General features: G+C 37.5%; 1 protein-coding gene across 4 annotated transcripts in view; it reads right to left on the reverse strand.

Annotated features, from left to right (window-relative positions):
- Positions 1–16,391, reverse strand: part of ABLIM2 (actin binding LIM protein family member 2) — a 470,688-nt gene that overhangs the window by 60,182 nt on the left and 394,115 nt on the right. For all 4 annotated transcript variants that reach the window (XM_053704171.1, XM_053704169.1, XM_053704170.1 and 1 more), the window contains one exon: positions 3,949–4,001. In XM_053704171.1, the coding sequence (XP_053560146.1) occupies positions 3,949–4,001 (53 nt within the window). The remainder of the gene's footprint in view (positions 1–3,948; positions 4,002–16,391) is intronic.

A 16,391-nucleotide genomic window follows, 5' to 3' on the forward strand; every position in this document is an offset into this window, starting at 1 on the left:
AGAAGTAATGAAGCACTCTGGGAAACTGAAGCTGTAAGTTTTTTAGTGTTATTTTAAATAGAAACAATACAAAGTGCAATGTTATTTGTAAAATAAACTCATAAATATACAAAGTATGATCTTAAAATGCTAAAGTTACATAGAAACTGTCCAAACATAATTAGAATTAGTAAAACTCACAATCTTAAATACATTATTGCATATAAAAACATAATTTATGCTTACCAGGTAAATTCCTTTCCTTCCTGGCAGGGAGAGTCCACAACTTTATTCCTTACTGTTGGGAAATACAACACCTTGCCACCAGGAGGAGGCAAAGACACCCCAGCTAAAGGCTTAAATATCCCTCCCACTTCCCATATCTCCCAGTCATTCTGCCGAGGGAACAAGGAAAAGTAGGAGAAACATCATGGTATAAAACATGCCAGAAGAAAAAATATAAAAAGGGAACCGCCCATCAAAAAATTAAATTACGGGCTGGGTCATGGACTCTCCCTGCCAAGAAGGAAAGGAATTTATCTGGTAAGCACAAATTATGTTTTCCTTCTATAAGGCAGGGAGAGTCCATGACTTAATTCCTTGCTGTTGGGAAAACTATACCCAAGCTCCAGAGGACACTGAATGAATAACAGGAGGGAACAGAAAAAAGAGTCGGACCCTATTCTGAGGGCACCAAAGCCTGCAAAACTTTTCTCCCGAAAACTGCTTTAGCCGAAGCAAACACATCAAACTTGTAAAATTTAGAAAAAGTGTGTAAGGAGGACCAGGTAGCCGACTTACAAATCTGATCCATTGAGGCTTCGTTCTTAAAAGCCCAAGAGGAAGATAAAGCTCTTCCAATAGTGACGAAAGGCAAAGAATGACTGGGGGATAGGGGAAGTCGGAGGGATATTTAAGTCTTTGGCTGGGGTGTCTTTGCCTCCTCCTGGTGGCCAGGTGTTGTATTTCCCAACAGTAAGGAATTAAGTCGAGAACTCTCCCTGCCTTATGGATGGAAATAAAATGCAAAATAGAAAGTGCAAAGTTTAAATGTAATAACACGTAATATGAACTCTCATGTCATGCAGTGCTATATTGCACTGGGCTTGTCTATCCTTCACAGAAATGCAGGGACTGCCCCTTGGAGAAGTATAGGAAAATCTGCCGTTTTAGAATTTTCCTAGGGATCTTACAGTGCTGGAGGATCATTTTATATCATTTTGTCTGAGCGGAGAGCTTTATATTATCAGTCCCAAAGTCACAGCTCCTCCTTTCACAAACAATGCTCATATGTCACCTTTTCTTCTAACCTCTCCCCTCTACAACTCAAATAAACTCTATTCTTTTCTTTCAACCCACAGCCAACCATGTTTTACTGACACTAGGCTTAGCCTCTCACATACGACTCATCTTCTTTCTCTTACCATCTTCCTTTTCCTTGCAGCTGTGGATGTCTTGCCTAACCCAGACCATCTCTCTCTGGTCACTACCACAGCTAATACCTACAAAATCTATCTTATGTGACCCTCTCAATCTCATTAACTGCACGTCCTACAATTCTCTTGTGCCCTTTGGAATGCACTCTATGTGCAACAAGCTTCCTTCTGTTCATGACCTATTCATTTCACAATCACTTAACCTGTTAGCTCTTACAGAAGCTTGACTCTCCTCCTCTAACACAACTGCTGCAGCCTCTGTCCTATGGTGACCTGCACTTCAATCACACTCCCAGGACTTTACCAATTCACAGAGATAAGGACAGGCACATTATTTTATTTCATACTTAAAAGATATTGAAATCTACAATAAACAAAAAACTGTAAATAACAACTTTCTCATGAAAATAGAATGTCACTCTGAGGAGCAGAAGTCAAAAAATGTAAAACCTACAAAGATTTGTTTTCACATTATTAATTTTGTTTTATTATTTTTCAAAAGCAATAGTTACATTTCATGATTTCCTGTACACAAATGGGTGAAATATAGCACAATACTATTCAAAAGAAAAGGTAAAATCAGACAGTTTAATATGACAAATCATAGAGCTTTTCAGAAAATGGTAATTCAAAAAGAAAACACACAGCAATAGGCCTAAATAGAAGAACTGGTGTCCATGTCTATGGAAAACACCTATAAAATTTCCCCTCAAAATGAGAAATGTGAAAAAGGGGTAAGAAACTAACTAGCATCCCCTATCCATCTCCAAACTCAAGCTACCACACATGAAGGCAAATCTATATTACCCCGAGTAGTCATCTACATATTGCTTTGCTTTCAGTCCAAAGAGAAATTCATGACTCCCAAAAAAGGTTTCAGGGAGATTAAAAGATGTATATGAAGAATGCAGGAGAAAAGTAAGTTTGTCAGGTGTCTTGCATTGAACCAGATAGGACCAGAGAACAAGTGGAGCGCCTTTGATGTCAGAGACGGCTTTAGAACGTCAGCGCCAGTGAAGGGGGTAAATCACACAGCGATGACAGCAAATATAAATACATAGGTATATGCTAATATACATATTTATTTATGTGTTTATATGTGTATATACACACATATTAACACATAAATATATATGTAATAAGCATATACGTATATATTTATAGGGAACACACAGTCCTCATTGACCGCAATGTAAAGGTACTTTTACACCAAAATACTGCCTAACGCAGCAAATTTATAAAAATAAATAAAGATGCTGCCGTCTTAATTTTTAATAAACTACACTAGACAGTATTTTGCGGCCATTTGGGGCAGATTTATAAAATTAACCAGAGATCTGATCTCTGGTTAATTTTATAAGGGCTAATTGCTACCACGAGCTTGCGGTAGCAATAACCAGCCACTTGTAATGGCTGATTAATTAACACGCGCCAGCAAACGGGCAAATTTGCATGTTTGCGGGCTCGTAATAATTTGGAGCTCCACTTGTGATCTAGCCCATAGTTAGGTGTTTTGACCAGATGTAAAAAAAAAGTGGATACTCAAAGATAACTGGCAACTTAAGAGAATAAAAACACTGTTGTTGTGGGAACAAAACCAGTATTGTGTATTTTATCAGAAGCTAAGGAAAGTAAGAATAAGTACGTAATGTAATGTAGCGAAATCAGGCAGACACTAAACTTCCCTAAAAGCAATACAGACACCCACCTCTCCTGCAAGGTAACCTCACTGATTCCTGTCTGCAGTTACCAAATGTGTGAACATGCTTTCCACATTTGTTTGGACCATTTTACAAACTCTCTCTATTCCATCCTCCCTTCATTGTCTCCAGTAACTCCACCTCTCCTAAACGCACTATACATCTTTAAATGTTTTTCATTTCTTCTCACAACAGCAAACGCAGACAGACTCACTACAAGCAATAGACATCCACATTTCCTGCAACTTCACTGCAAAGCTCTGCAAGCACTTCCCACCCAGCCCTCCCTTCCATGCCCCCACCCAGCTACTTACTCATTGATATAACCCCCCCTTTTAATTGAGATCAGGGGCGAGTGTCACTTCCCCTTGACTGCAAGGTAGCAAACACCATAACGTATAACATAACTGCTTTGTGTTCTACCCTTCCTCCAGCTATCACACATCCTCAAATAAAACAAAACAATTGTTATAGTAATGTAGTTCTTTCCCCTCTGCTGCTGGGTAATATATCTTTTTTTCTCTTTTAGATTGTAAGCTTGAGAGCCTCTCTAACTGTAGCCCACTTGTATAAAAGTGCAACTACAACTTATTGTGCTCAAGGGCAGGGCACCCCTACCCTTTTGTTTATGTCTGTTATTGTAAGTGTAGTAATGTACATTGTATAGTCTTACATAATGTCTCGTAAGTTTTTTTTATTGTATTGTACCCTTATTATTGTAATGTACCTTTTTATAGCGCTGCGTAAAATGTTGGCATTTTATAAACAAACAATAATAATAATAATTGTGATGTATAGAATATATATACAGCAGTTCACCTCTATAAAGTTACCTTCCTGCTATCTGGGTCTAAATTGATTTCATCCCCTTCAGATCTTCTTGATGCTGAAATAAGAAACATTGCTGAACAGTCAATAATAGCCACAATAAACAAAACAACAAAATCCAGCATTTATCTTTACCATTTACTACTACATGTCCTACTAAACACTTAGGGGCCTATTTATTAATGTGCAAGTGGACATGATACAATGTAGCGTATCATGTCCGCCGCACATCGATAAATGCCGACAGCATACGCTGTCAGCATTTATCAGTGCTCCAGCAGTTCTTGTGAACTACTGGTGCAATGCCACCCCCTGCAGATTTGCGTCCAATCGGCTGCTAGCAGGGGGTGTCAGTCAACCCTATCGTATTTTTTCTAATAAACTACAGTAATTGGTTGTATGTTTTGAAGATATTACATTTTTAAGAGATACGTTGCAGGTTTTCCAGTCATAATACCATTTTCTCACTAGGCCTACCATGTGTACATTAATGCAGTACATTTCTTAAATTCCAATCACTTAATTATGAACTTGTTTTTAAAATCCCAAGGTAATCTTGTTAAAATCTATATGGGCTAAAAGCCAGGTAACTCTCAGCCAAGCTGAACAATAAATAAAACAGTTAATGCTGAACCAAAAAAAAAGAAACTATATTATAATTATGTCCTTACCTTTTAGAGAAGCTAAATGGAAATTCCTTCATAGTAGAATTTAAAATTTTAGAATCTCTGAGTATCATCTTAAAGTCACACTTACAAAATGAAGATTGATAGATTGGAGAACATTTGACTTTACCATTTTGGAATCTGCAGACAAGCACTAAAACCAACTTGTCTTTGTCCACTTAGACATTTATAGCTTCATTACAAATATTTCAATGTTTTAGAGAGTTCATACAAAGGGATATTAAAATCAGTGGGGTGCTTTGTCTATACAAATGTATCTTTTCTTGGAAGAGAAAGATGAGTTTGACATACAGTGATTCCATTTCATTACGTTCTTTACGACTGGACAGATTATGTTTCAATGTTAATATACTACTTTTACAAAGTAAGTTGCAGATTTTCCAGTGGATGATACCATTTTCTCTTTAGAAATAGCATAACAATTCTAATGTAGTCAATTCTTAAATTAAATAAATTGATTATTTTTTAAAACCAAATCATTATTTAAAAACCACACCCAAACCCACAGGTGTAGCTAAAACTAGGCCTTGCACTCTTTCCTAGAGGAGTCGGGTTCTTATATAAGGCTTCCACTAATTACACTATCTATATTGTATATTGCTAACATCAGTATAGGAAGAAGGGTCACATTTTAGTTCAGCAGACTTGAGACTTAGGGGCCTATTTATCAAATGTCTTGCGGACCTGTATACGTTCTCCGTATTCAGCATTACACCAGCAGCTCACAAGAGCTGCTGGTGCAACGCCACCCCCTGCAGACTCGCGGACAATCAGCCTCCAGCAGGGACGTGTCAATCAACCCGATTGTACTCAATGGTTATGGAGCAGTGGTCTTTGTGACCGCTGCTTCATAACTGCTGTTTCTGGCAAGTCTGAAGACTCGCCAGAAACATGGGCCGTCAAGCTCCGTTCAGAGCTTGATAGATAGGCCCCCATAAATCTTGCTGTTAGCACCAGTATACATTCTGTAGCAGTTGTAGAACATCCTGTGAGGTGCATCTTATTTAACTTACATAAGTAAAGGAAATTTTTTTTAACATATTCTGTGTAAAAAAATACTGTATACAGTATATACAGTATATAATATATACTATACATACAATCACCGGCCACTTTATTAGGTACACCTGTTCAATTGCTTGGTAACACAAATTGCTAATCAGCCAATCACATGGCAGCAACTCAATGCATTTAGGCATCTAGACGTGGTGAAGACAACTTGCTGAAGTTCAAACCGAGCATCAGAATGGGGAAGAAAGGGGATTTAAGTGACTTTGAAAGTGGCATGGTTGTTGGTGCCAGTGGGACTGGTCTGAGTATTTAAAAAACTGTCTCTAGGGTTTACAGATATATATATATATATATATAATAGTCTGAAAAAGAAAATATCGAGTGAGCGGCAGTTGTGTGGATGAAAATGCCTTGTTGATGTCAGAGGTCAGAGGAGAATGGGAAAACTGTTTCGAGATGATTGAAAGGCAACAGTAACTTAAATAACCACTCGTTACAACCAAGGTATGCAGAATAACATCTCTGAATGCACAACATGTCGAACCTTCAAGGAGATGGGCTACAGCAGCAGAAGACCACACCGGGTGCCACTCCCGTCAGCTAAGAACAGGAAACTGAGACTACAATTCGCACAGGCTCAAATTGGACAATAGAAGATTGGAAAAACATTGCATGGTCTGATGAGTCCCGATTTAAGCTGCAACATTTAGATGGAAGGGTCAGAATTTGGTGTTAACAACATGAAAGCATGGATCCATCCTGTCTAGTATCAACGGTTCAGACTGGTAATGGTGGTGTAATGGTGTGGGGGATATTTTCTTTGCACACTTTGGGCCCCTAAATAACAATTGAGCATTGTTTAAATGCCACGGCCTACCATGCATGTATTAGTATTGTTGCTGACCATGCCCAACCCTTTATGACTACAGTGTACCCATCTTCTGATGGCTACTTCCAGCAGGATAATGCACCATGTCACAAAGCTCAAATCATCTTAAACTGGTTTCTTGAACATGACAATGAGCTCACTGTACTACAATGGCCTCTGCAGTCACCAGATCTCAATCCAATAGAGCACCTTTGGGATGTGATGAAATGGGAGATTTGCATCATGGATGTGCAGCCGACAAATCTGCAGCAACTGAGTGATGCTATCATTTCAATATGGGCCAAAATGCATGAGTAATGTTTCCAACACCTTGTTGAATCTATGCCACGAAGAATTAAGGCAGTTCTGAAGGCAAAAGGGGGTCCAATCCGGTACTAGCAAGGTGTACCTAATAAAGTGGCCGGTGAGTGTATATACAGTATATATATATATATATATTAATATATATATATGTATGCCCTCTGCAGACAGACTTTATAATAGCAAAGAATAGAGCTTTATTTAATCTAGACCATGTATGCAAATGCTCCTCTAAAATGCAGCATGTGGCCATTTCAGGGAGTCTTTCACATGTGGAACATAATAAAATGGCTCCAAATTGTATTGAAATACTTGTAAAGATGTCAAAGGGCCAGTTCAGGACTTTATCAAATGCCTTTAGGTGTAAGTTTCGATAAATGTAAATTGTCTTCAAAACCTGTTGAAAAGTATTGGAAAAATGGATTGTGATTGCCAATAAAATTTAGGCTCCAAATTAAAAATAATGCTTTTATTGGCGGACAAAAACATGCTCATGGCTCTGATAAATAGTGGAAATCTACTATTATATTGTTGAAAGGAAAAGTGCCCTTTTTTGGGCTGAAAAAAAAATCTACCAATGTTGTGATCAACTTCCTGATTGGTTAACATGTAAAAAGTAAGGGTGTAAAATTAACCCAGTAATGTAAGTCAATTGGAAGTAAATGAGTTAGGTTCCAGGCCCCTCTCCTAATTGACATTAGTAATGTAATATAAAGTCTTTGAAGAGATTGCACTCTCACAAACTTGGGGGCACAGGACCAGGGTGAAGAAATAAACAATATCACAATATAAGGCAAAAAGCACACAAGAAGTATTATTGTGAACGTTTTCAAGGAGAAGGGGAGAATTCCCCGAATATTTACAATAAAACTTCATGTGTGTGCTTTAAAACCAGAGAGTGTAATTGCCTTATATTGCGCTCAAGCATACGCGTATATTTCCAACTCGTAATATGCAAGCTATTTCCGTTACACGCAAAAAGCAGAGAAATATCGCTTGTGACCTACAGTCAGGCACCACTCGTAATATAGCCCTTAGACTGCAAAAAAGTTAATTAAAACATGTTAAAGGGACATGAAAGAAAAAATGATTCTTTCATTATTTAGACAGATCATGCAGTTCTAAACAGCTTTCCAATACACTTCTATTATCTAATTTGTTTTGTTCTCTTGGTATCTTTTGTTGAAGCAGCAATGCACTTCTGGTAGCTAACTGCTGATTCGTGGCTGCACATATATGCCTCCTGGGTCATTTGATTTGTTCAGCCAGCTCCCAGTATGCATTGCTGTTCCTTCAACAAAGGATACCAAGAGAATGAAGCAAACAACGTTGTTTAAAATTGTATTCTATTTCTGAATCATGAAAGAAAAATGTTTGGTTTCATGTCCCTTTAATTATAAATGAACTGAATATTATGTGAAACTATTACTTGTGCACATCATGAATTCATGTTAAAGTGAATGTAAATTTTGATGCTAAAGTGCCCGTTTTTTTAAAATTCGATTAAAAACAGGGGCACTTTAATTCATCAAAATTTACATTTTACTCTTGTTGTGAAAAAATACTTACCTTTTAATCTTCACAGCAGTTCCAGCTTCCTCCGCCGGTCGCAAAGCCTCTTCCTGGGTCTAAAATGAGGAATCCGGCTTCCTCTAATCACGGCGTTGAATCAGACACTGATTCCCCCGGGGGGGGGGGAAGCCATGATTGGAGGATGACCCATCCATCATTTCTGACGTCAGAAATGGCTTGCGACGACCGGGGGAAGCTGGAGCGGCTGTCAAGTTTAAAAGGTAAAAAAAAAATTACGAGTGAAATGTAAATTTTGATGAATTAAAGAGCCGGGCACTTTTGCATCAAAACTTACATTCACTTTAAAGCTTATATGGAAAAAATGTTTTCCTGTATTCAAGCACATTAGGCATTTATTATAGTGAATTAATAAACTGCAATGTTTAACTTTCACTTTGGTTGCATAACTTTAGCCTCACTGAAGGTTTGTAAGAAAACTTGTCAAAATCCCATTGAAAAGCTTACAATTATATTGTTGGATTGTTTTTGTTTGTTTTACCTGCTGTTTATGTTTAGTCCCAAAAGATGGCAGTGTTGCCTCTAATTGAATTTAAATTCAGTCCTTTAAATTACTATTTGTCACTGAGTAGGAAGTGCTGAAAGAGGTTGAGCACTCTATCTTGCTGCACCTACCCCATTGCTGTGGTTAAACACTGAGCTTGGAAGCAAAAAGTGCAAGATATTGTATATGTAATTTGCATATCTTACCAGAGTTCCCTGGTGCATTGGTAACAATGTATGCTTTTATCTCCACCATAACTCAAATGAGTATTGCTTTCACTCCATCTTAAAAATATAATTCCAAAAGAAATTCTTGTTATCAGGCAACCCTTGGATATAGCGTTATATATCAACAATGCTTTAAACCTTGATTTGCAATTGCAACATATGACTTTGTAGAATTAGTTATATATATATACTTCAGTTGGTGACTTCTTCCGCATCTGTGATGTAAATCCATGAAAGGGTATTGTAAATGCTTAAAGGGATTTAAAATTGGTACTGTTCAATAATATGGTTACATCTATGAATATCTGAGAGCTCATTTGCTCCTTACCCAGAATCTTCTGCGCCAGTGAAAAACAATGGAAGTTCAGGTTTTCTATGGAAAAATGTGCTGATGGGCTATAATAAGATCTGTTGTGTGACTTCTATGAATAATGCAGAAGGTTTCCGTTAGGGAGACCCTGTGTGCACTAATGCCCAAGACACTTGCATATAAAAAGTTCTTATAGCCCACATTAGGACAGTTCAATTTCCACCGTGATCCATTCAAATAAAGTAAAGTCATATGTGCTTATCCCCACTTGCGGCAAGTCAGTCATAGCATGATCCGATGCCTGTTAATGGGACTCCGGACTCACCGTTGTGTCAGGCACTGAGACTCTCTCTTGGCTGATGAAGGCTGGAGCACTATGGGCTCGATTTACCAAAGCCCTACGGCTGCAAGTTCTCACAAGAACTTGCTCGCCTTAATTTATCAAGCAGCGGTCACTAGACCGCCACTTCCTTAACCTCTTCGCCACCTCCAAGGTGTTGAGTCCGACCGAGGTGATTGGCTGTGCGCGGGCAGGGGGCGGGATTGCACACGAGCGCAAAATTGCGCTTGTGTGCAATGGTGATTACCTGCGGGTAATTTCGGGAGGAGGTCACCCCGGAAGTTGAGGTTACTACCTCAGTATTTCCCCCCAGTAGTTAGGCCTAAGGAGAGCGTTAATAAGGTGGGCCCACCGATTTTGAAGAAACAAGGTGTCTCTAAGTATTCACCTGATGTTACTGATGTAGTACACACTGATAATAGGGGTGGCGGGACGGGGATGGGGCCAAATTTGCCCCATCCTATGCTTTTTTCTTCTCAGGAAAAATATTCGCTTTTACAAGCGCTATATTGATGATTTGCTCCTGGTGTGGAGTGGTGGGGAAGAAAGTGCCTTGGAATTTGTAAATTGGATCAACTCCAATAATATTGGATTAGAATTTACACATGAATTCAACCTAGAGAGTATCAACTTTTTGGAGTCAACTCTAAAAGGCATACCTGAAAAAAGAGTTGGTAACAAGGTGTTCAGAAAACCCATCTCAGGCAATACCCTACTCCATGCTAGGAGCAGTCACCCCAAACAGGTTTTTCGTTCAGTGGCAAAGGGGCAATTTACTAGACTCAAAAGGAACTGTTCAGAGCCAAAACAATATGAGACTCATGCTAACTTATTAGAAAAACAACTAAAAGATAGGGGTTATAAACATGAAGTGATCAGGAAAGCAAGGAGTGAGGTAGATGTTAGGAACAGTCAGGATTAACTGAACAAGAATCCTGAAGAAACTAAAAAGGGTTTTGATGAAAGGAGAGGAGCTTTGTTTGTTTGTTACTGACTACAGCGATCAATACCACAAAATTTGTGGCATTGTGCAAAAGCATTATAGATTACTAGCAGCTGATGAAGCTCTAGCCAGTACTATACAACAGGGCTGCAAATGTTCATTTAGGAAAGATTTGACACTGGGTAACACCCTAGCACCAAATCAGCTTAAACCCTTGAGAAGGGATGAAGGTAGTTCTTGGTTGAGGTTTAAAGGAGTGCACCGACGCAGCAAAATAAATTGCAAGGCAGGAGAGGGATTCAGAAGCTCAGTAACTAACCTGTGGGTACAACCACAAATCTTGCATGAACTACAGATTGACCTATGCTATTTATTTGGCGGGTTGTAAACAGTGTCATCTTCAATACGTTGGTTTGACAACGAGGGAGGTGCATTTGCGCATCAGGGAGCATATATCAAATATAAAGTTTGGTACCCTGTCTACCTCTCTTGTCCAACATTTCAATAGAGTCCACAATAAGGACGCCACAAGTTTTGGATGGACTATAATTGAAACTGTTAATGCTTAATTTTTTCCATTAAAGTATTCCCAGTACTGAGAGAGAGTTGAGCCAAAGGGCAGTTCATAGATGCATTAAGTTGATAATCTCTATGATTTTTTTTTTCCTTGTACTGGTTTTACTTTTTTACCTTTAACTATTTAAAGAAATAATTGTACTATTCCCTTCTGTATGAAGGTGTGGGATTTTTCACGCCCCTCTTGTTACATTATGTATGAAACTAGTTACACTTATTGATTAAGGGGAATTTAATTAGCCTACACTGTTGCACATATGCAATTATAATAGAGGACGATAGATTACAATAGAAACTGTTAACTAATTTAAGTATTCATCTAACGTAGGGATTTGAATTGAAGTATTTCCACATTCATTATAGATTCTATCTTTAGTTTTCTATATTCCATAAAAATGTCCATATTAAGTCATGTAAAGCATTTTATTATCTATTCATTTCATCTTTGCTATACATATACTATCTTATAGTTTGTGCAGATATTGAAGTGCACTAGTAACAATATGTAGCTTTAATGCAGATCATATGTATAAACCCATATGTGATGCAATGTGTGTATAAACCAATCAGATGTTATTGAGCCTTTTAAATAGCATGTGTTTTTAATGAGCATTATGTCAGCTATGAGTACGGCATGTAGCTGAAACGCGTAAGCTGTTTCCTATCATGTTTGGGTTGCTAACAGAATACTGCTGTATGGATATTGCTTTTAATATGATACAATAAAAGTCAAGTATTAATTTGGAAGTTGCTCCTCTTGTTTTCTGCTTTTCATGACTTCTATGAATGTAAATAAAAAAATGCACATATCTGCATTATGATATAGTCAAAGTTTAGCTTCCTGACCCACTGACCAATCAGACACCAGATACCGGTATTTAGTAAGAGCATAGAATCATATTTGCCAGCTCGTGCACAGAATTGATCTTACTAAATTTTATGTAATCATAGGCCATAAGCCTGCAATGCTCTGATGTCACACAGGTTTAAAATGAAAAATGTCCCACATCATTAGATTAGGAATACCTCTTACACTCATATATGGTTTCTTAATTGCCAGTAGGCTACAAGTAACTAATCATATCAAACTGTTCCCCTATTATGTACCATTCATTATACAAATTATAATTACAGAAGGTATAAATTATATAAATTTATTATGCCAAGTAGAATAATCTAGCATTCTATTCTATTACTATAGTTTATCTCCTTATATTACCTTCAGGCTTTCCAGAATAGGTAAGTTAGGGAACTTGTGGGCTTTGGCCCTATAGTGTTTTGTTGGCAGGGTCACAACTGTGTCATGGGCAGAGCCAATGTATGACATGGGTATGGTCAGGATGTGTGGTGAGTGGTACAAGGTGTGTCCTACGAGGACCTTTGAGCCATCCCTGGAACTGGGACACCAAGAAACTGTTGTAGAGAACTGATCCAGATCTCCCAATCTTTGACAAGTCTACAGTATTAAGGATAGTTGTGAGGTCTGCTACAGACAAGTCTGTTGATTAATATGAATTTGTATTGCTAATCTTCAAAACCAGATAAAGATTATTCTTAGTTTAGCTACTGTATGCATATTTTTAAAATTTAATCTACCAATTATATTTTATTGTTTTATTTCTCTTTATTAACTAGATAATGATACCATCTAACAGTGGTTCTCAACCAAAGTGACCTCAAGGCCCGGTAAATTTTAGCTGGACATGTCCAGGGCCCGGTAGTTATATATATATAATTTTATATATATATATATATATCGCAAAAAGGAAGGCACTCACCGGGTTTAATAAGGATAAAGTTTTATTCCTTATGAAGTAATGTTTCAGAGTTTTACCTCCGTTTTCAAACTGTCAGTTTGAAAACGGAGGTAAAACTCTGAAACGTTACTTTGTAAGGAATAAAACTTTATCCTTATTAAACCCGGCGAGTGCCTTCCTTTTTGCGATATGTTGGATCTGTGAATTATGCAGGATCTCTTTGATGTGCACCCGGTGGTTCAAAGGTTACCGTGAGTACTAGGCCATGCTATAAAGACTATATATATATATATATATATATATATATATATATATATATATATATATAGAGTAAGCATCAGGGATTTGGCCTATAAGTAACTAAGCAGTTCAGTGTGGGTTTAGTGGGGGCCCTGGAGTGTGGGGGTCCTGCCGAGGGTCTGTCGCTGTGAGGGCCATGGAGTGTGAGGTCTAGCCCTGGAGGTTGGGGGCCCTTTCTTTGGCCCTTTATGTTGGGGGTCCTGGCTCTGGAGGTTGATGGGCCTTTTGGGGTTAGGGCATGGAGGCTACCATGTTCATTTGCATACATTTGAATACATTTGGGTCAGTGTGAGACAGTTTTCCTGGGGCCTTGATTGGTCTCAGTCTGCCCCTTGTGTGCAGTGGGGTAAGAGTGTGCAGTGGGGGCATGACAGGTCAGGGCCCACCAGCAGGGCTATCACGGCCCGGTACTGGGCCACGGCCCGGCTGTTGAGAAACCAGGATCTATGAGGTGTTGAATTGAGAAATGTCTTGACTAAGACTGAAAAATCACTTTGGGGGAGAGGATGTTTTGAAATGTATGTAGGAAAATATTACTTAGCTAGGAATTTATAGATATATAATCCACATCACTGTAACATGAATCAACATGTGTAAAGCTCACTTATGAATAATACATTTCTGCATTTTAGAACTAATAGCCGCTTTGATGGTAGATTGCTTCCAGAAGAGGGAATGATGTTGCTAACTTGCCTTAAATGGGGAGAAGAGCACAATTTAAACGTTAAAATATTTTGCAAGAAAAAAAAAGTTAACTTATTTTATTATGATTTCTAAACTGGTGGTGTTTGTTGGTCCTTAAGGACTATTTGCTCAGTGGTTACTTAGTTCCTACTACTTTATTGACACACTGACACCTCACAAGCATGAAAACAAAAATGTTGATTTTATTAAAAATACTAAAAAAATCCACAGATAGAAAGCTAAAGAGGAATATTGAATGGTTTGGTGGAAAATGCTTAGAAGTGTAGACAGGAGGTAAGATGTTTAATACGGGAGATATAACAAGTTGTAGACTGCAAAGAAGAAAGAAAGGGATTGCATTGAGAGAAAGATAAATAAAAACATTGCAAATGAGGGAGAAGTTAGATATGGAGATAGAACACGGAGACTGCTTGAAAAGGAAGATAAATATTAATTGAAGCTATGGAAGTGGAAGATTGTTTGAAGAAGAAGCATGAGATAAAAATAAAAAATTAGTTTGTATAGAGGTAAGAGGCAGATCACTTGGAGATTAGTTATATAGAAAATTATTTATGGTTTGATTTTCTAAACGATGCCAGCATGGATTTAAATATCTTATGACTTTCACAAGGGAAGACCACACTCAATTCTTTAAAAAAGGGTCGGATTTCGGAAGTACTGGCAAGTGGTAAGCGGCCTCCTATAAGAAGTAACGAAGCTCAAATCCAAAATCTCCCAGGGTAGCAAATGTAACAGAAAGCACCTGGCATGGGTAACAACGTATAAACCAAACTATTCTGTTTCTTGCATTCACTTACATATGTTTTTCTATCAGTGCAATACATGCACTAAGAATGATGTATTTGTAACTGAATTTGCTGGCTTTCATTTGGTGGGATCAAGCAACTTGCAGATGTAACATTGCTTATAGAATATGGTGAGACCTTCGAGAAAAATTCAGTCACCACTGTTCAGTCTACTCCTCAAGGCTGTGAGACTTATTTTACTATAGAAAAGCGAAGAGCACTTTGCATGTTTTGATGCATTTGTAACTTTGTATTTTTAAACTTTATTGACTTTTAAATACATGCATGCTTCAAATAGAAATATGTATACAGTACTTTATATATGAACCGTACGTATTATTAATATGATTTTTTAAAGGGACACTGAACCCAAATTTTTTCTTTCGTGATTCAGATAGAGCATGACATTTTAAGCAACTTTCTAATTTACTCCTATTATCAAATGTTCTTTATTCTCTTGGTATCTTTATTTGAAATGCAAGAATGTAAGTTTAGATGCCGGCCCATTTTTGGTGAACAACCTGGGTTTTCCTTGCTGATTGGTGGATAAATTCATCCACCAATCAAAAACTGCTGTCCAGAGTGCTGAACCAAGAAAAAAAGCTTTGATGTCTTCTTTTTCATATAAAGATAGCAAGAGAACAAAGAAAAATTGATAATAGGATTAAATTAGAAAGTTGCTTAAAATTGCATGCTCTATCTGAATCACGAAAGAAAAGTTTTGGGTTCAGTGTCCCTTTAATGCATATTTAGATTATGATTTTATTTTACTATTAAAGGAACGTTCCAGTCAAAATTCAAATCCACATGAATGCATTTAAATTTTGAATAGAAGCATTTTTGTAATATACATGTATTAGCAAAAATGTTTCTAATAAAAGCTATAGTTGTTTCAAAAGTGTATTTAAGTATGCACTGTGCACCAGCATTTTAAACACAGCACTTGCCCAGAGAACCTAAGGTGCTTGTAGGGTGATTCTAGGGTGACCATATTGCCGCTTTAAAAAGGGACACATATGAAAAATACATAAGTCAAGGCTGTTTAAAGAAATGTTTTGTATAAGAACCCTGACATATGTATTTTTTATATGTGTACCTTTTTAAAGCGGCAATATGGTCACCCTAGTAATGACTCAATTTGTTGATTGCTGACATGATACAAGCCCCATTGACACTATGAGCAGCTGCAGTATTTAAAATGCTGGTGCACTGAGAATATCTAGCTATGCTTCACATGCACATGCAGAGAAAAATGTTAACACTAAAACAGCGATAACTTTTACTAGAAGCATTTTTGCCAAAACATGTATATTGCAAATATGTTTCTATTTAAAGATGTTATTCATCTATGAGCATTTAAATGTTGACTGGAATGTCCCTTTAATAATATATGTGTCTGGCTTTCACATACCGCAATGAAGAGGTTATGCTTATCAAGTTGCACAGCTTTTAAAGGGATACTGAACCCAATTTTTTTTTCTTTCATGACTGGAAAGTTGTTTAAATTTGTTTGCTCTACCTAGATTATGATGGATAAATTTGAGG

The sequence above is a fragment of the Bombina bombina genome, chromosome 2 (assembly GCF_027579735.1).
Source record: "Bombina bombina isolate aBomBom1 chromosome 2, aBomBom1.pri, whole genome shotgun sequence".
NCBI classification, from domain to species: domain Eukaryota; kingdom Metazoa; phylum Chordata; class Amphibia; order Anura; family Bombinatoridae; genus Bombina; species Bombina bombina.